This window comes from Nyctereutes procyonoides, unplaced genomic scaffold (assembly GCF_905146905.1).
Source record: "Nyctereutes procyonoides isolate TBG_1078 unplaced genomic scaffold, NYPRO_anot_genome, whole genome shotgun sequence".
NCBI lineage: Eukaryota > Metazoa > Chordata > Mammalia > Carnivora > Canidae > Nyctereutes > Nyctereutes procyonoides.
This window is the reverse complement of record NW_026575125.1, coordinates 53,637,198-53,654,302: the sequence shown is the minus strand read 5'-3', so window position 1 is coordinate 53,654,302 and position 17,105 is coordinate 53,637,198. Positions and strand designations below refer to the sequence as shown.

At 40.0% G+C, this 17,105-nt stretch overlaps 1 protein-coding gene across 1 annotated transcript in view; it reads right to left on the bottom strand.

Moving 5' to 3' along the window:
• Positions 1–1,033: 1,033 nt before the first annotated feature.
• The window catches only part of VSIG4 (V-set and immunoglobulin domain containing 4), a 78,698-nt gene continuing 62,626 nt past the window's right edge, over positions 1,034–17,105 (bottom strand). Inside the window, exon 7 of the mRNA XM_055337408.1 lies at positions 1,034–1,105. Coding sequence (XP_055193383.1) covers positions 1,071–1,105 — 35 coding nt within the window. The 3' untranslated portion in view covers positions 1,034–1,070. The remainder of the gene's footprint in view (positions 1,106–17,105) is intronic.

Here is a 17,105-nt window from a genome sequence, read left to right as displayed (position 1 = left end):
CAACTAGTTAAGAGCAGAGCTGAACACAGAAGGTTTCTTGATCCATATCCAGGGATTTTCTGCTTTTCCATTTGACTTTACCCAAAAGTTGGTGGGATCTCCCACGTATGTTACTCCTAACAAATCTTTCCTGTCTCTGACCACTTCTGGGGACCTCACAGAGGGAACAAAATATTCCAATGACAAAATCACTTGGTACCTTGTCAAGACTTGATATAAAAGCTGCAAGAAACTGAACTTAGTGCCTAGGTTCTGTTGCTCATGAGGTACCCTAGTCATAATGGTTAAAGAGAAGGAGAGAGACCTTACCAGACTATTAATAAGGCCTCCCCTGACCCAGGGGTTCTTGATGCTTTGAGAGAGACAAAGTAGACTAAAAAATGGTCCCTGCCTGCATTAGTTTTCTAAGGTGACCATAACAAAATATTACAGACTGAATTGCTTTAAAAAACCCAGAAATTTATTCTCTCATAGTTTTGGAAGCTAGAACTCCAAGATTAAGGTGTTGTCATGTTTGGTTTCTCCTGCAGCTTCTTTTCTGGCTTGTAGATGGCAACCTTCTCACTGTATCCTCACATGGTCTTTTCTCTGTATACACATATCCCAGATGTCTTTTTTGTGCTCAGATTTCCTCTTCTTAGAAGGACACTAGTCAGATTGGATTATGGCCCATCCTAATGGCCATATATTGAGTTAATCAACTCTTTAAAGGCCCTATCTCCTAATACAATTACATTATGAGGTTCTGGAGACTTCAGTATAGGAATTTTGGTGGGAAGACACAATTCAGCCAATAACATTTTACTCTGTTCTTTAGAGGCTGGTCTTAAACTAGTCCACCTCACAGGTTTAAATAAATAGAGAATAGATGCGTTAAAATGCATGAATAAGATATTGTGAGATAAAGGATATGGAGTGAGAAGGATCAAGGATATTTATTGCAATTACTAATTACAACTCTTCCCCTAGAATTTCAGGGATGCCTGGCAACCACCCATTGTTCTCTTGCTAGCATAATCTTGTTTTTCTTTCCTGAGGAACATTCATTTTCCATTTTGGTCAGTACTTGATCACTTGAGAAACCTTTGGGCTCTTGACTTCCTTTCTAGGAATAAGCAAAATGAGAATTTGGTTTATATTTATAGATCTTTAAAGACTTTTATTTTTTTTTATTTGTGAGAGAGAAAGAGAGAGAAAGAAGGACCAAGGGGGAAGAGCAGAAGAGAGGGAGAATCAGACTCCCTAATGAGCAGGGAGCCCATGCAGGGCTTGATCCCAGGACCCTGAGATCATGACCTGAGCTGAAGCCATATGCCTTACTGATTGAGCTACCCAAGCTCCTCATTATAGATCTTTAATTCAGAAATAGAAATGAACAGTTCTATCTTTAGGCAATATTAATCATAAATATTGTAGACATAGATTTCAGATTTCCCAGGATAACTTCAGGTCGAAAACTTTTATCCTATTGCTCCCATAATAACATGCACATTTTTCAGACTGGTTGTTGAAATCTGGGTTCATAAGATATACTTTGGGGAGGTGCTAAATGGATTTTAGCATTCTCTTAAATTACTTTCCATTGTTTTGGAGATGAATTCTAAACTCAGCATGACATTCAAGGTCTTCAGCAATGTGGACCTATACATCTATTCAGTTTTATCTCCTGTCACTCCTCAACATAAATCTTGCATTCAAATCATATAGAATTTTAGTCATCCAAATGTACCTGTTTTATATATCCACATATTTGCACATGCTGGCATAGGATACTCTTTTAGAGTGCATATGATGCCTTTTTTTTTCAGCCCTACATGTAAACTGCTTTCTATCCTCTTATTTGTCTTTCACATCTGAGTTAAAATCTTCTTTGTGAAACTATTCCTACTCTCCTCAGTAAGTTAATAACTCCTGTTTTGCCACTGTAGCTTAAACATAACATATTACATATTACCCTTGAACATATCATAGTGATGAGCACATTGGGCTAGTTGGAAGTTTGTTTATTTGGCTATCTTCCCCATTAGACAGGGTCCTAGCTCAAAGTAAATACTCATATGTCTGTTAAATGAATAAATTAAAGAATTGGGAAAGGACTCGCTAAGTATGAGTGTCTTCCCCTTCCCATCCAAAATGATTCCTGTGATTAAGATGACAAGAGAGGAGTGAGGTAGAGCTAAGTATGACTCAGCCTAAACTTCTAGCCTGTTTTACCAGTTATGGGATTCTGAACTGATCTAAGCCACATTTCCAACCTGGAGCCACATTTCCAACATGGAGACCAATGCAGGTTGTCAAATTAACCTAACCCCCCAAAATGTTGGTAGTTGAAGGGAGCATAGGATGGCCTCATAGACGTGTTCCCAGATAGAGCAGGTCTAATGTTGAGGAGTACAAAAAACCTGGTTCCTCTCACCCCCATAACCACTCTAGGGTTCCTGAGACTTTAGAAGATCAGAACATTGCCACAGTGGTGGGGAAATGCCAGGTTGTAAATTGCCACACAGGGTTTGGGAAGGTAGTATGAAGGGGGGGTGAGGTTGGGGGCAGAATGGTACAGAGGGACTGATGCAAAAGCCAACTGTCATTCTTGAGCAACTGCAGAGGTATGGGCTAGAAGTCCAGACTGTTGCTGCTGGGACTTCCCTTTTACAATGACTCTGCAATTTAAAGGCTGGGGACGTGATTACATAAGCTACATTAGGCCAAGCCTGGGCTAGGGGTGGTGGCAGATAAGCCACCCACTCATGGGTTCCCTCCCCATCCTACTTTCTTCCTTCACATCTATTACATCAGATCTGACAATAGTTCGGTAATTTAGGCAGGTCAAAGATTATGACTTCTGGTTTACACTTGAGGATGTCAAGGCCTAGAGATATGGGCCATGAGCCATCTTCTTTCCCTACTCTACTGATCAATTGCCCTTACCTAATGGTCCTTCCATGGCCAGAACCTGAGCTCTGCTGTTACTAGAGCTTGATGTCCATTCAACTTAACCTTATTATTATTTGGCCTTTCCATGTCTTCAGATTCTGTTTCAGCATAATCATAAAATTGAAGCCAGTAACATCATCTCTTCTCATCCTGATTTATGTTGTATCAGGGCACTAGTCATTTACTCACTAAAATTATTTAATATCTCCTATCATGTGCCAGGTACTATGCTAGGCTAATATATCTATGAATGAAACACAGTACTTGTTTATCTTACAGAGCTCTCAATCACAAAATGTAGTGTCCAGAACTAGGGAGATGATCAGCAATAAGCATGTAAATTGACCAAAACATAAATTACTCCAAATGGTAGGAAGTATTATGAAGGAAATCAGTAGGGTTCTAACTGTGAAAAGGAAAATAGGTAAGGAGAGATACTTTAGCTGGGATTGAAAGGGAAGCCATTCCACAAAGAGGATATTTTAAGCTAAGTTCTGAGTGATAAGAAGGGGTCAGTCATAAGTTGTAGGGAAGTTCACAGACTTGGAGGTAGGGTGGGGGGATGGGTGAAATAGGTGATGTGGATTAAGGAGGGCACCTGTAGTGATGAGTACTGGGTGATGCATGGAATTGTTGAATCACTATGTTGTATACCTGAAATTAATATAACACTGTATGTTAACTATGCTAGAATTTAAAACAAAATTCTTTTAAAAAGGCTTGGAGGTAAAAAAAATCAGAAGGAGTGTGAACAGTTCAGTCATGTGGAGGGTTGATAGTCATCTAGAGGTAGTGTAGTATGCAGGAAGGGCACTTGTTGCAACCTTAGAAATCTCCTGCTAAAAGTTCACTTTTTTATTATTTTCTTTTAATTCCAGTATACTTAACATACAGAATTATTAGTTTCAGGTGTACAACATGGTGATTCAACAATTCCATAATCACCCATTGCTCATCGCAAGTGCCCTCCTTAAAAACAAAAACAAAAACAAGTGCCCTCCTTAATCCCCTCCACCTGTTTCACCCATCCCCTCACCAACTTCCCCTCTGATAACCATCAGTTTGTTTTCTATAGTTAAGAGTCTGTTTCTTGCCTTGTATTTCTCTTCTTTCTCTCTTTTTCTTTGCTTGTTTTGTTTCTTAAAGTCCACATGTGAGTGGAATTATATGATATTTGTTATTCTATGACTTTTCGCTTAACATTATGATCGGTAGGTCCATCCATGTTTTTGTAAATAAAATTTCTTATTTATCCTGAGTGATATTCATATATATATATGAATATATATATGTGATATATATATATATCACATACTCTTTATTCATCAATCAATGGACACCTCACTGCTTCCCTATCTTGGCTAATGTAAATAATGCTGCTATATATATACGGATGCATGTGTCCCTTTGAATTAATATTCTTGTCTTTATTATTTATTTATTTATTTATTTTTTTAATTTTCCTTTTTTTGGATTTATTTATTTATTTATTTTTATTGGTGTTCAATTTGCCCACATATAGAATAACACCCAGTGCTCATGCCATCAAGTGCTGCCCTCAGTGCCCATCACCCAGTCACTCCCACCCCCCGCCCACCTCCCTTTCTACAACCCCTTGTTCGGTTTCCAGGGTTAGGAGTCTCTCATGTCCTGTCTCCCTTTCTGATATTTCCCACTCATTTTTTTCTTTTCCCCTTTATTCCATTTCACTATTGTTTATATTCCCCAAATGAATGAGACCATATAATGTTTGTCCTTCTTCGACTGACTTATTTCACTCAGCAGAATTCCCTCCAGATCCATCCACGTCGAAGCAAATGGTGGGTATTTGTTGTTTCTAATGGCTGTGGAACATTCCATTGTATATATAAACCACATCTTCTTTATCCATTCATCTTTAGATGGACACTGAGGCTCCTTCCACAGTTTGGCTATTGTGGACATTGCTGCTATAAACATCGGGGTGCAGGTGTCCCAGCGTTTCATTGCATCTGTATCTTTGGGGTAAATCCCCGCAGTGCAATTGCTTGGTCGTAGGGCAGGTCTATTTTTAACTCTTTGAGGAACTTCCACACAGTTTTCCAGAGTGGCTGCACCAGTTCACATTCCCACCAACAGTGCAAGAGGGTTCCTCTTTCTCCACATCCTCTCCAACATTTGTTGTTTCCTGCCTTGTTAATTTTCCCCATTCTCACTGGTGTGAGGTAGTATCTCATTGTGGTTTTAATTTGTATTTCCCTGTTGGCCAGTGATGTGGAGCATTTTCTCATGTGCTTGTTGGCCATGTCTATGTCTTCCTCTGTGATTTCTCTTCATGTCTTTTGCCCATTTCATGATTGGATTTTTTGTTTCTTTGCTGTTGAGTTTAATAAGTTCTTTATAGATCTTGGAAACTAGCCCTTTATGTGATACGTCATTTGCAAATATCTTCTCCCATTCTGTAGGTTGTATTTTAGTTTTGTTGACTGCTTCTTTTGCTGTGCAAAAGCTTCTTATCTTGATGAAGTCCTAATGATTCATTTTTGCTTTTGTTTCTCTTGTCTTCATGGATGTATCTTGCAAGAAGTTACTGTGGCCAAGTTCAAAAAGGGTGTTGTCTGTGTTCTCCTCTAGGATTTTGATGGAATCTTGTCTCCCATTTAGATCTTTCATCCATTTTGAGTTTATCTTTGTGTATGGTGAAAGAGAGTGGTCTAGTTTCATTCTTCTGCATGGGGATGTCCAATTTTCCCAGCACCATTTATTGAAGAGACTGTCTTTCTTCCAGTGGATAGTCTTTCCTCCTTTATCAAATATTAGTTGACCAAAAAGTTGAGGGTCTACTTCTGGATTCTCTATTCTGTTCCGTTGATCCATGTGTCTGTTTTTGTGCCAGTACCACACTGTCTTGAATACCACAGCTTTGTAGTACAACCTGAAATCTGGCATTGTGATGCCCCCAGCTATGGTTTTCTTTTTTAAAATTTCCCTGGCTATTTGGGGTCTTTTCTGATTCCACACAAATCTTAAAATACTTTGTTCTAACTCTCCGAAGAAAGTCCATGGTATTTTTTTTATAATTTTTTAAATTTTTATTTATTTATGATAGTCACAGAGAGAGAGAGAGAGAGGCAGAGACACAGGCCGAGGGAGAAGCAGGCTCCATGCACCGGGAGCCTGATGTGGGATTCGATCCCGGGTCTCCAGGATCGCGCCCTGGGCCAAAGGCAGGCGCCAAACCGCTGCGCCACCCAGGGATCCCCAAGTCCATGGTATTTTGATAGGGATTGCATTAAACGTGTAAATTGCCCTGGGTAACATTGACATTTTCACAGTACTAATTCTGCCAATTCATGAGCATGGAATATTTTTCCATCTCTTTGTGTCTTCCTCAATTTCTTTCAGAAGTGTTCTATAGTTTTTAGGGTATAGATCCTTTACCTCTTTGGTTAGGTTTATTGCTAGGTATCTTATGCTTTTGGGTGCAATTGTAAATGGGATTGACTCCTTAATTTCTCTTTCTTCAGTCTCATTGTTAGTGTATAGAAATGACAATGACTTCTGGGCATTGATTTTGTATCCTGCCACACTACCAAATTGCTCTATGAGTTCTAGCAATCTTGGGGTGGAGGCTTTTGGGTTTTCTATGTAGAGTATCATGTCATCGGCGAAGAGGGAGAGTTTGACTTCTTCTTTGCCAATTTGAATGCCTTTAATGTCTTTTTGTTGTCTGATTGCTGAGGCTAGGACTTCCAGTACTATGTTGAATAACAGTGGTGAGAGTGGACATCCCTGTCTTGTTCCTGATCTTAGGGGAAAGGCTCCCAGTGCTTCCCCATTGAGAATGATATTTGCTGTGGGCTTTTCTTAAATGGCTTTTAAGATGTTGAGGAATGTTCCCTCTATCACTACACTCTGAAGAGTTTTGATCAGGAATGGATGCTGTCTTTTGTCAAATTATTTCTCTGCATCTAATGAGAGGATCGTATGGTCCTTGGTTTTTTTTCTTGCTGATATAATGAATCACATTGATTGTTTTATGAGTGTTGAACCAGCCTTGTGTCCCGGGGATAAATCCTACTTGGTCATGGTGAATAATTTTCTTAATGTATTGTTGGATTCTATTGGCTAGTATCTTGTTGAGAATTTTTACATCTGTCTTCATGAGGGATATTGGTCTGTAGTTCTCCTTTTTGGTGGAGTCTTTGTCAGTGGTTGAGCATCTGTCTTTGGCCCACGGTGTGATCCTGGAGTCCCGAGATCGAGTCCCACATTGGGCTCCCTGCATGGAGCCTGCTTTTCCCTCTGCCTGTCTCTGCTTCTCTCTGTGTGTGTCTCATGAATAAATAAATAAAATCTTTAAAAAAATAAATACCACCGAGAGCAAAGAAGGGACTTTCCCAACGTCATACAACAAGGCATGGCACAGCTGGGCCTGAAACTCAGGTCTCCTGATACTCTTTGTTAGGTCTTTTTTCAATGAGTCTTTAATTCTAGTTAGTTTCAGGCTCCAGGTCATCAGAAACCAGGGTGAAAGGAGGACTATGGCATTCAGTATTTAGATGTCACCTCATTTTCAGGCCTGTGCAACAGGAGGAATTATATTTCATCAATAAATTTTTATTGAGTACCTACTATAAACAAGGCATATATCTAGTCATTAGGGATATTGCAAATAAATTAAAATCACTGCCCTCAAAGAGCTTGGTAGAAGACCCTGACAATAATCAAAAATATAAAATTCTAGAAGCAATGTCAAAAGGCAAATGATGAACTAGTGGAAATATTTGCAATTCTTATAATATACAAAGGGAAATTGCACTGTTGGGGATTTACCCCAAAGATACAGATGCAATGAAACGCCAGGATACCTGCACCCCGATGTTTATAGCAGCAATGTTCACAATAGCCAAACTCTGGAAGGAGCCTCGGTGTCCATCAAATATGAATGGATAAAGAAGATGTGGTTTATGTATACAATGGAATATTACTCAGCCATTAGAAATGACAAATACTCACCATTTGCTTCGACGTGGATGGAACCGGAGGGTATTATGCTGAGTGAAATAAGTCAATCGGAGAAGGACAAACATTATATGGTCTCATTCATTTGGGGAATATAAATAGTGAAAGGGAATTGAGGGGAAGGGAGAAAAAATGGGTAGGAAGTATCAGAAAGGGAGCAGAACATGGAAGACTCCTAACTCTGGGAAATGAACTAGTGGTGGTGGAAGGGGAGGAGGGCGGGGGGTGGGGGTGAACGGGTGACGGGCACTGAGGGGGGCATTTGACGGGATGAGCACTGGGTGTTATTCTGTGTGTTGGCAAATTGAACACCGATAAAAAATAAATTTATTATTAAAAAAATAAATTAAAAAATTCTCTAATATGTAAAGAACTCCCAAAATCAAGTTAGAAAAAAAATAGCGACTTAATAAAAAATTGGGCATAACAGACATTGTTGTTGCTCTCATAGAGCTTGTAATCTCATGGAATGACTCCTTTTTCTATAAGGCTGAGGGAGTGGCTGGCCTGTAAGTTTTTAAGGAGCCAAAGGAAATGTTGAGTTCTTCAGTAGCCCCTCTCAGGCCTTTTTAGGGGTATAGCCAATAAAAGTCTGAATCCCAGTAAATATGGGACTTTGGGGGAAATTATTTAATGTCTTTGAATTTCTGTGCCCTAATTTTTTACATGGGAATGATTCCTATTCTATAGGGTTATTGAGAAGAATAAGTGATATAATGGATATGAGAATATTTAGTATAATAAACACAAAAAAAACCCTTTTCACTTCCATTTTTTTTTTACTTCTTATTCTTCCTAGAACTGAGAATAGATGAGCAGTGTCCCTTATTGTGAAATCTGTAGTCTTTGGGGTTCTTACCTTGTATTAGTTAATTTTGACAAAAGTTCTCAGGTATATCCCTTTCCTAAAATCCCATGAGGTACCTATTTCTTGCCTCAATTTTGAAATAGGGAAATGGATAGTCAAAAATATTAGTAATTTACCCAAGCCCCTACAGCTGGAAAGTGGTAAATTGTAATTCAAAGTCAGGTCTTTGAACTGCAAGCTCAATCCTTTTGTCACTATAGCACAAGGTCTCACAGGATGACCTGAAATACTTGTAACCAGGCAAGAGCCCATTTTGAGCATCTTTGATATTTTTATTTCCCACTTAACATAGTTGTGACATTCTTTAACAGTAAGAGACATTTGACCATCTACATCATAACATCTGCTTTTTGGTTAGAGAAGTTCAGGTTATAAATTGGGGATTCTAAACTACTTCTTGCCATACAAATTATGGTGGCTGACACTCTTTAGATGAGCCTATAGAAACAGATATATGCAAATATAGGACAAGAACATTAAGGAAAAGTGTCATGGTAACTAACCCTAGAGAGAAGTATGTAGGAATTAACTGCCTTCTAAGTCAATGCTAAACCAAGTTCTAGCATTCTAGTTCTAGTTTCTATTTTCTTATCTTAGAGATGAAAGAACACTGCATCATCTGTACCTTCTCTGGCTATCCATGACTCATTGGATACATTTCAAACCCCAATGTAGTTTATAAGACGTTTCCCACTTTGGCCCCCTGCTTACCTCTCTACTACTGTTCTTTTGAGTTATTCTTTCCTTTGCTCACTTAATTCTAGGCCACTTGAGTCTTCTTGTATTCCTGGAATATAACACATTCTTTGCCATCACAGAGTCTTTACATATTCTGCTTCTTCTGCTTAGAATGATAGTTCACCAATTATTCACGTGGTTCACTTCTTCTCATTCTGCAGACAGCCATCAAAGATTACTTCCTTTGAGAAGTTTACTTGACCTATCCAAGCCTGGTGGATTATGTTTTTCTTGTCACGTGTTTTCCCAGCTCTCTGTGCTTCCCACTTTCTTGTCATATTTACCCACAACTGTTTGTTTAATAACGACTTTCCACTACATTGCAAATATCAAGAAAGCAAGCATTGTTATGTGCCTTGTTCATCTCTGTATCCTGAGTGCCTTGTGCCATGCCTTGATACTTAGAAAACATTCAACATATATTTGTTCAATGAAAAAAATCTAGTTCAGTCTCATTGGAGAGATGGAAATATGGAGGCCCATAGAGAGAGGGGGATTTACTCAACATAACACAAAGAACCAGTGACAGAGGAAAGACTGTAGCCCAGACTCTTAACTTCCGGTGAAGTTCTTTTTTCTATACGTGCACCTTCACTATAGTAGCTGTTACTTGTACATACTTATTTATTATTCTGGCTCCTAGACTAGGCTGTAAATTCCTTGAGGGAAGGGACCACATTTTATACATGTGCTGTCCAATTAGCTACTAGCTACATGTGGCAATTGGACTGGAAACATGGCTAGTGATGTACTGTAAGTATAAAATGCACATTACATTTCAAAGAATGTAAAATATCTCTTTAATAAATTTTTACATTGCTTATAGGTTAAGATAATATTTTGGATGCATTGGCTTAAATAAAATCTATTATCAAAATTACTTTCACCTATTTATTTTTCAAATTTTAATGTAGCTATTGGAAAATTTATAGCTCACATCATATTCTATTAGATGTATATTACTGGCCTTTTGTATATTTATTTTCCCCTTGGTGCCAAGCACAGAGCTTTGCAGCCAGTAAGTGCTCCACACATCCTTGTTGAATAAAGTTGAACTGTAGTTGGTAGGTCAATTGCTGTCACTTTTCTTGTCAATGTCACTGGACTTGTGGGGAACATCACAGTAAATATCCTGTCTCCAGGCCCAAGTATATATGAAGTTTTTCCATCCTGGCAGGTGGTTCCCTATAGATTGCATCAGCCTTTGATTTCTTTTCAGAGGAAGCTCCGGTGCAATCATATGTACAAGGAACCACCGGGGTTAAAGTGGAGTGTGTATATACTGGCCTCTTGCACAAGAAGTGGCTTCAGCTTTGCAATTGTTCTTGGAGCCTTTCTTGACAAGCTTCCAATAAGAGGTGGGATTAAATGAGCAGGGAAATAAACTTGAAGTTAAAGGGAGGCCTTCATGGAGATAAGGTAAGCTAAGGAATGTGGGTAACTTGGGCTATAAGGATTCCTTCTTTGCTAAATGCACTTACACATTCATTTATTCAACTTGCAGTTCTGGGGTAACTATCTCATGTCTGGCACTGTAAAGAAAGGAAGGGGTCAGACATGATTCCTACTTTTGGCAGCTTTGGTCTCCTGGGAGATATAGACACATAAGTATAGTATGAACAGGTTTTGAACACTAGAGGCAAGCACTGCAGGGAGCAATTATTTTCACTGGGAGAAGGGTCGTCAGAGAAAGCTTTTCAGAGACAATGAGCATAATTATTTTCTCTATCTTTTAAAATCTAACTAAAATCCTACTTTTCCAAGAACTACCTCCTTGCCCCCTGCCCTGGAACAGTCACACTCTTTTGACACCACTTTGCACTTCTGTCAAATTACTTATCTCACACTGAAGAAAAACACAATTCCTTGGGTACGTGCCTGCCCAGGAATACCTAAATATGATGTGGAGACTGAGGTTCCAGAAGGCTGTGCATGATTTTTCAAAAACATATAATTAATGATTTATAGAGGTGGGTCTATAACTCACAGGCTAAAACCTACAGTCCAAAACACAATGACTCTGACTCAAAATTCTGTTGTTCTTTCTATTCCAGTACTGAGTGAATAAATGAATGTGTCTATAGTGTGGGACTCCAGCACTGACTAACAGCTCTCCTCACCCAACTCTCTTCTTCTTCTTCCCCCTTAATAGGTTTAGCCAAGTCAAAAAACATCCAAAATGAGAGAATTGTGTGTCTTTTGGTTGGACAACAGACTTAGAAGAAAGTTCCCTGTGTGCTATTGCTGTACAGTGGGCCATTCCCAGCATGCTTTGTGCTTGTGAGATGAAGAGTAATTTGGAGGATCCTAATGTTTTTACTCTAATTCAGGTTTTCTGCATAGATAGCATGATTTTCAGGTCCTCCTGGGTCCTAATGCTCTTTTTCATGGACATACTATATGGTTCAAAGCGACCACTATCAATTAGTACTTTAGGTAAAAACATTGTCTCCAGAAGGCCTCTGTTAAAAAGCCAGTAGATTACTGATAGGTGAGGGGAAGAAAAGAGTGGGCAGATGAATTTATTCAATCTCTGTGGAGTTAGTAGAAAGAAGGGAGTCCCTCCCTAGGAAAATGCCCACAGGGCAATCCTGGCTCCACCCCAAGCTTTAGTCAGAAACCAAATATAAAAAGGAACTGAATCTTTCTAGAAGCCATATCTGGGGAAACTGGTCTTAAGGACTAAGCCAGTAAATTATTCTGGTAGAAGGAAGTTTCTGCAGAGTAGTGTGACTGCAATTGAATCTCTATCCCAATCTGTCCCTACAGTCTCTGGACCCTGTGACCACAAGGAAGCCCACAGTGAGGGAGAAGCAGGGATAGAAAGGTTTATAAAGAAGCCACCAGGGAATATTTAAGTTGGAGAGGCCACTAAGATCATCTAGTCCAGTTTCTGTTGATTAAATGGAAAACCAAAGCTAAGGGAGGAAACAGAGCTAACGGATCTAGGACTGGAGCACAAGACTCCTGGCTCCCCACACATTGTCTTTTCTCTTAAACTTGAATTTGTAAGACTGTATGTAGCTTGGATAGATTATTCACCAGGGCTTGAGCACTGACCAGGGTCTTACTTATGCTATGTAGAATAAGGACTGGAACTTGAAAACTGCAATCTTTGAAAGCAATCACAAGTATCACTGAAATCACTGAAAAATTGCCACTCCTTTCTGCCATGTCATCAGGATTCATGATGTAGAACACTGCATAATGGTAATCCAATGTCTCCCAGGCTGCAAATGGGAACTTCCTAAGGATTGCAAACACATGGTGCTAGGAAGTCATTCACTTTCTTCTCACACTTTTAATGAAGTCTGAAAGTCACAATTGCATTTAAGGGTCTGGCATCATATTTTCCTTTCAAGGTCAACTACTTTCTTCTCTCCTTGTAGCCAGTATGGGAGGGTGGAAAATGCTTAACATTTGGAGTAAAAAAGACTTGAGTGCAAATTCTGTTTTCACCATTTTTTTTCTTAGTTTTGTGTTTATAGGCAAGTCATTTTACTTCTGTGAGCCTCAGTTTCTTCATCCTCTCATAGGGATGGGAATATGCCAGAGAGTTGATGATTAAATGAGATAACACATGTAAAGCATGTAATCTTATTAATAGATGTGACTTTCCTCCTTTCTTTCTTTTTGTAAGCTGCTGGATGCCAAAATATGATCTGTGGTCAGAGCTGTGCCAGTAGAGCCAGCTTTGTAGCCATGTGATCTATAAAATTTCCCAGGTCTTCATGCTTAGGAAGACCCCACACAGGATGTCTGGGTGGCTAGCAGTTGAGCATCTGCCTTCGGCCCACAGCGTGATCCTGGAGTCCCAGGATCGAGTCTCACTTCAGGCTTCCTGCGTGGAGACTGCTACTCTCTCTGCCTATGTCTCTGCCTCTCTCTCTGTGTCTCTCATGAATAAATAAATAAAATCTTAAAGACCCCACACAAGGAGGGGTTAAAGTTCTGCTGTCTCCATTCTTAAATTCTATATTTTTTAATAGGAGGCCCCTCACTTTCATTTTTCACTAGGCCTTGCAAATTATGTAGCTGTCCCAGGAGAGAAGATGTGTCAAGGGGGAAGTACAAAGGATATTTCAGGACCAGGGGGTATACTGACAGTGAGAGAATCCATGCTTTGGAGTTGATAGAAGTGGATTTAAATTTCATCTATGCCACTAATTCACTTTTTGATATCAGCCTTTTTCTTTCATCTCTCAGAGGATCTGTTTCTCAATTTTGACAATGTGGCATTTCATTTGATAATGTCTCAACTGTGACATCTCAGGATTCCATCATTAACATCAGAGACATCTCCCTGGCCCATAGGTAGAACCTGAGACAGTGAGAGGTTTTCTATTTCAACTCTTTGCAGCTTGGAGAACCAGAAGGTTAGCTACAAGTTGGCAGGGTTGGAGGGAACATGACCATGAGGACTGTTGCTGCAGTAGTGGACCCTTTCACAACACTGTTTTGTCATTTTGTACCCAGATTTCCGTTGGCTAACCTCAGCCTTATCTTCCTCATTTCTGTTTCCTCTTGAAGACACTAAAAGCCCTTCAAAACACACAGCCTTCCTGTTCCAGGCAAAAAGCCCAGTCACCTCTGGCCTCTGCAGTTTGGCTTATCACCATGGAACCTTTGCCTCCTCTGAGACCAAGGCATCACTCCAGTAACAGGTATACTATCCATTTGTCCTCTCTATTTGGATTTCCAAACTTGGACAGTGTCTCTGGCTACCAAAGGTGGCTTGGACCTGCCTACCCCATTCTTCTTGTACTTTCCTCAGGGATCCTGGGTCAAGGGTGGGTGGGAAGAAGGTTTCCATTGGTTTTTTATCTCAATATTTCTAATAGTAAGCAGGGAGGATGACATGTCTTCCTCAAACAGGCTATTTAGGAGATAGTCACATGGAAGTGGCATGTGCTCTGGACTCAGGGGTCAGGAAGTTTGAGTAGCAGTCCTGATCTTGCCATTTACCCACTATGTATCTTTGAGCAAGTCATCTTTCCATACTAAGTCTCACTTTTTGGCCTCTTCTGCAAAGAAGAGGAGGGGAAATATTAGATGGATAGCACATAGAGACTCTTTTAGTTTTTATATCCCTTATTTTGATAGTTGTCACACACACCCCTTGTTGAGACAGGACATAAGAGTGATGCTGAGTAAATATCTCTGGGTGGAGATGAATGCAGGCATGAACCATGCCTACAAACAATTCCAGACTTCCTCCTGTATGTATGAGGAGGCCCAACTGGATCAGATGCAGGGCAAGTCCTGCCGCTTGCTGTGTTAACCCTGCCAGGATAGATCAGGGGACAAATAATGTTTTGTGTAGTATGACAGACCAAGAGAAGAGCTTTCAGAATTCCTTAATATCTCTCTGTAGATACTTACATCTTCTTCCTATGGGGTCTCACCAGTCTTTTTCAGCTGAACCTATTTTTCTTATATACACTCTTTAAAGACACATGGACTAGAACATCAAGAGTGGAAATAAAACCTATCTGGTTTCAGCTCAGCCACTAACTTCCTTCTATTAATATTGAGGTGACACGGTCTATAAGGCTCTTCAACTTTGAGTGTACTAAGAAGGAATCTTAAGCTACTTCATATTTTTCTCTCTTTTTAATTAAGTTAGAAAGGGCTTTCAGGAGGCTGCGGACATCTCCAGTTTATCCAGGTCTTCTCACTGGAGCTGGTAGCCAATGAAGATGATGAAATAAAAGGCATCAGTCCAGTTCTCTCTGTCTTGCCTTCCTGAACTCAAACTCTATTAATCAGCTTTCTTGGCTGGCCTCCACCCATAGCTCCAGGGACTGAGCCATATGGGAAACTCTGGAGAGGTCACTGAACACTTGCCTAACAATTCTGCCAGGTAAGTCTTTTTTGTCCCCATTTCCAGAGAAGACAACTGAAGCTCAAAGAAAGGCTTACCCAAAGCTATGATTGGGTAGTTGGTACTCAAGGCATCATTAGAATCCAAGTTTGTCTGATTTTTCCCACTATACCATATATGGTGACTAAGAATGTTGCTTTGGCCAAAAGAACCACACTTATAGTTGACTTGAGGTGGACTGAAAAGGTAAGGGAAATGAGGGGATGGGAAAAACCGTTTACAACCTTATAGTCAAAGTCACTCCTACATATCAAATTGGAGAAGCATGTCACTCCCTCATCAGCTAAAAGAGTTAAGTTTTTTAACTTCTTTTTTTTTCATAAAAGACAAGTCTCTCTGCCTTGTCTTAGCTGAGACAGGGCATTCTGGCCTCATGGGGTGGTTTTCTATTCCTGACAATCTTATAATGTTTGACACTTGTCATGCCAGAATTTAATATAGGTCATCTACTTTGTCACAGATCAGTTGCCACAGTAGGGAGGGTGAAGCATTTGCACAGATAACCTGGAATTTTTATCAGCAGGATATGGGTGTTACCAAGGGAACTCCTCTAGAAATTCAAGATGTAACCATGCTGCTGGCAGCTTCCTTATTTCCCTAATGGCTGTGGGTGGAAAGATCCCAGTGCCTCACTGTCAAGTCTACCATTTGTCTTTTTCCATCCTTATAGATGTGTCTCCCTTTTATCAGAGAGATATATAGGATAGAGAGGTAAAAGAACCAATGAGGAAAGCTGAAAGGCACAATGGGGTGATATAGACCACAGCCCAAACTGGGAACAACTTGTATAACTGTTAGCAACTCTCTTCCTCAATATGAACCTTCATTTTCTCATTTATGAGTGGGTAAGAATAGATGATAGTCATTTTATAGCTGTCATTCTTTAGTCCTGATAGTACAAGGGAGACCAGGTTAGGCAGCGCTGAGGCCATGAAGTATTACTGTCTCATCAGTTCTGACTCTGTTAAATCAATTGTCAATGGCCCTTGCTTTCCTTTTTGTAGCACAACTTAAATTTTTTGAACATTTATTATGTATCAAATACTGAACTAAAGGCTTTACATATATTACCTCATGCCATTTTCACAATAACTTATTAGGTAGGTACTCATACTCATTTTGTGGATGTGGAAAACTGGAGCTCAGAGACATGAAATAATTTACTGAGGTTTCCTAGCTACTTAATGGTAGAATCAAAGTCAAGTCCATGTTTAACCTCAAAGTCTATGTTTATAGCCACAAGACTGTGGGAGGGTTGGGAAGGGGGCCATGGACACTGACTCTGGGGCCTGGTGCTTTCCTGAGGTCAGAGAGGCAGGACAATGACCAAATTCTCTCCCTACTGCATATAGGAACCCACTGAAGCTTGGAACCCCAAGAAATGCCACAGCTATCAGGCCTGAGGACCCCTGTCTGGGCACTGGGGCCTCATCTACAGTCCCAACTGGGCCTTCTCTTAGGATTCATCTTCTGGTTGGGAGCCTTATGCTTATTTTGCTCACTTCCCTATTATATTTAGGCTAGTCCCTTGCCTCTGCAGTTTCTCTGGGGCTTAAGGTGTGACTCCTTTTTCTTTCTTTCCCTCCAGGGCCACATCTCCCAGGAAGATCTTGCATTCCTACTGAAACCCCGGGCTTGGCCTCCTGCAGTGCCACACTCCGTGTATTTGACAAGCTG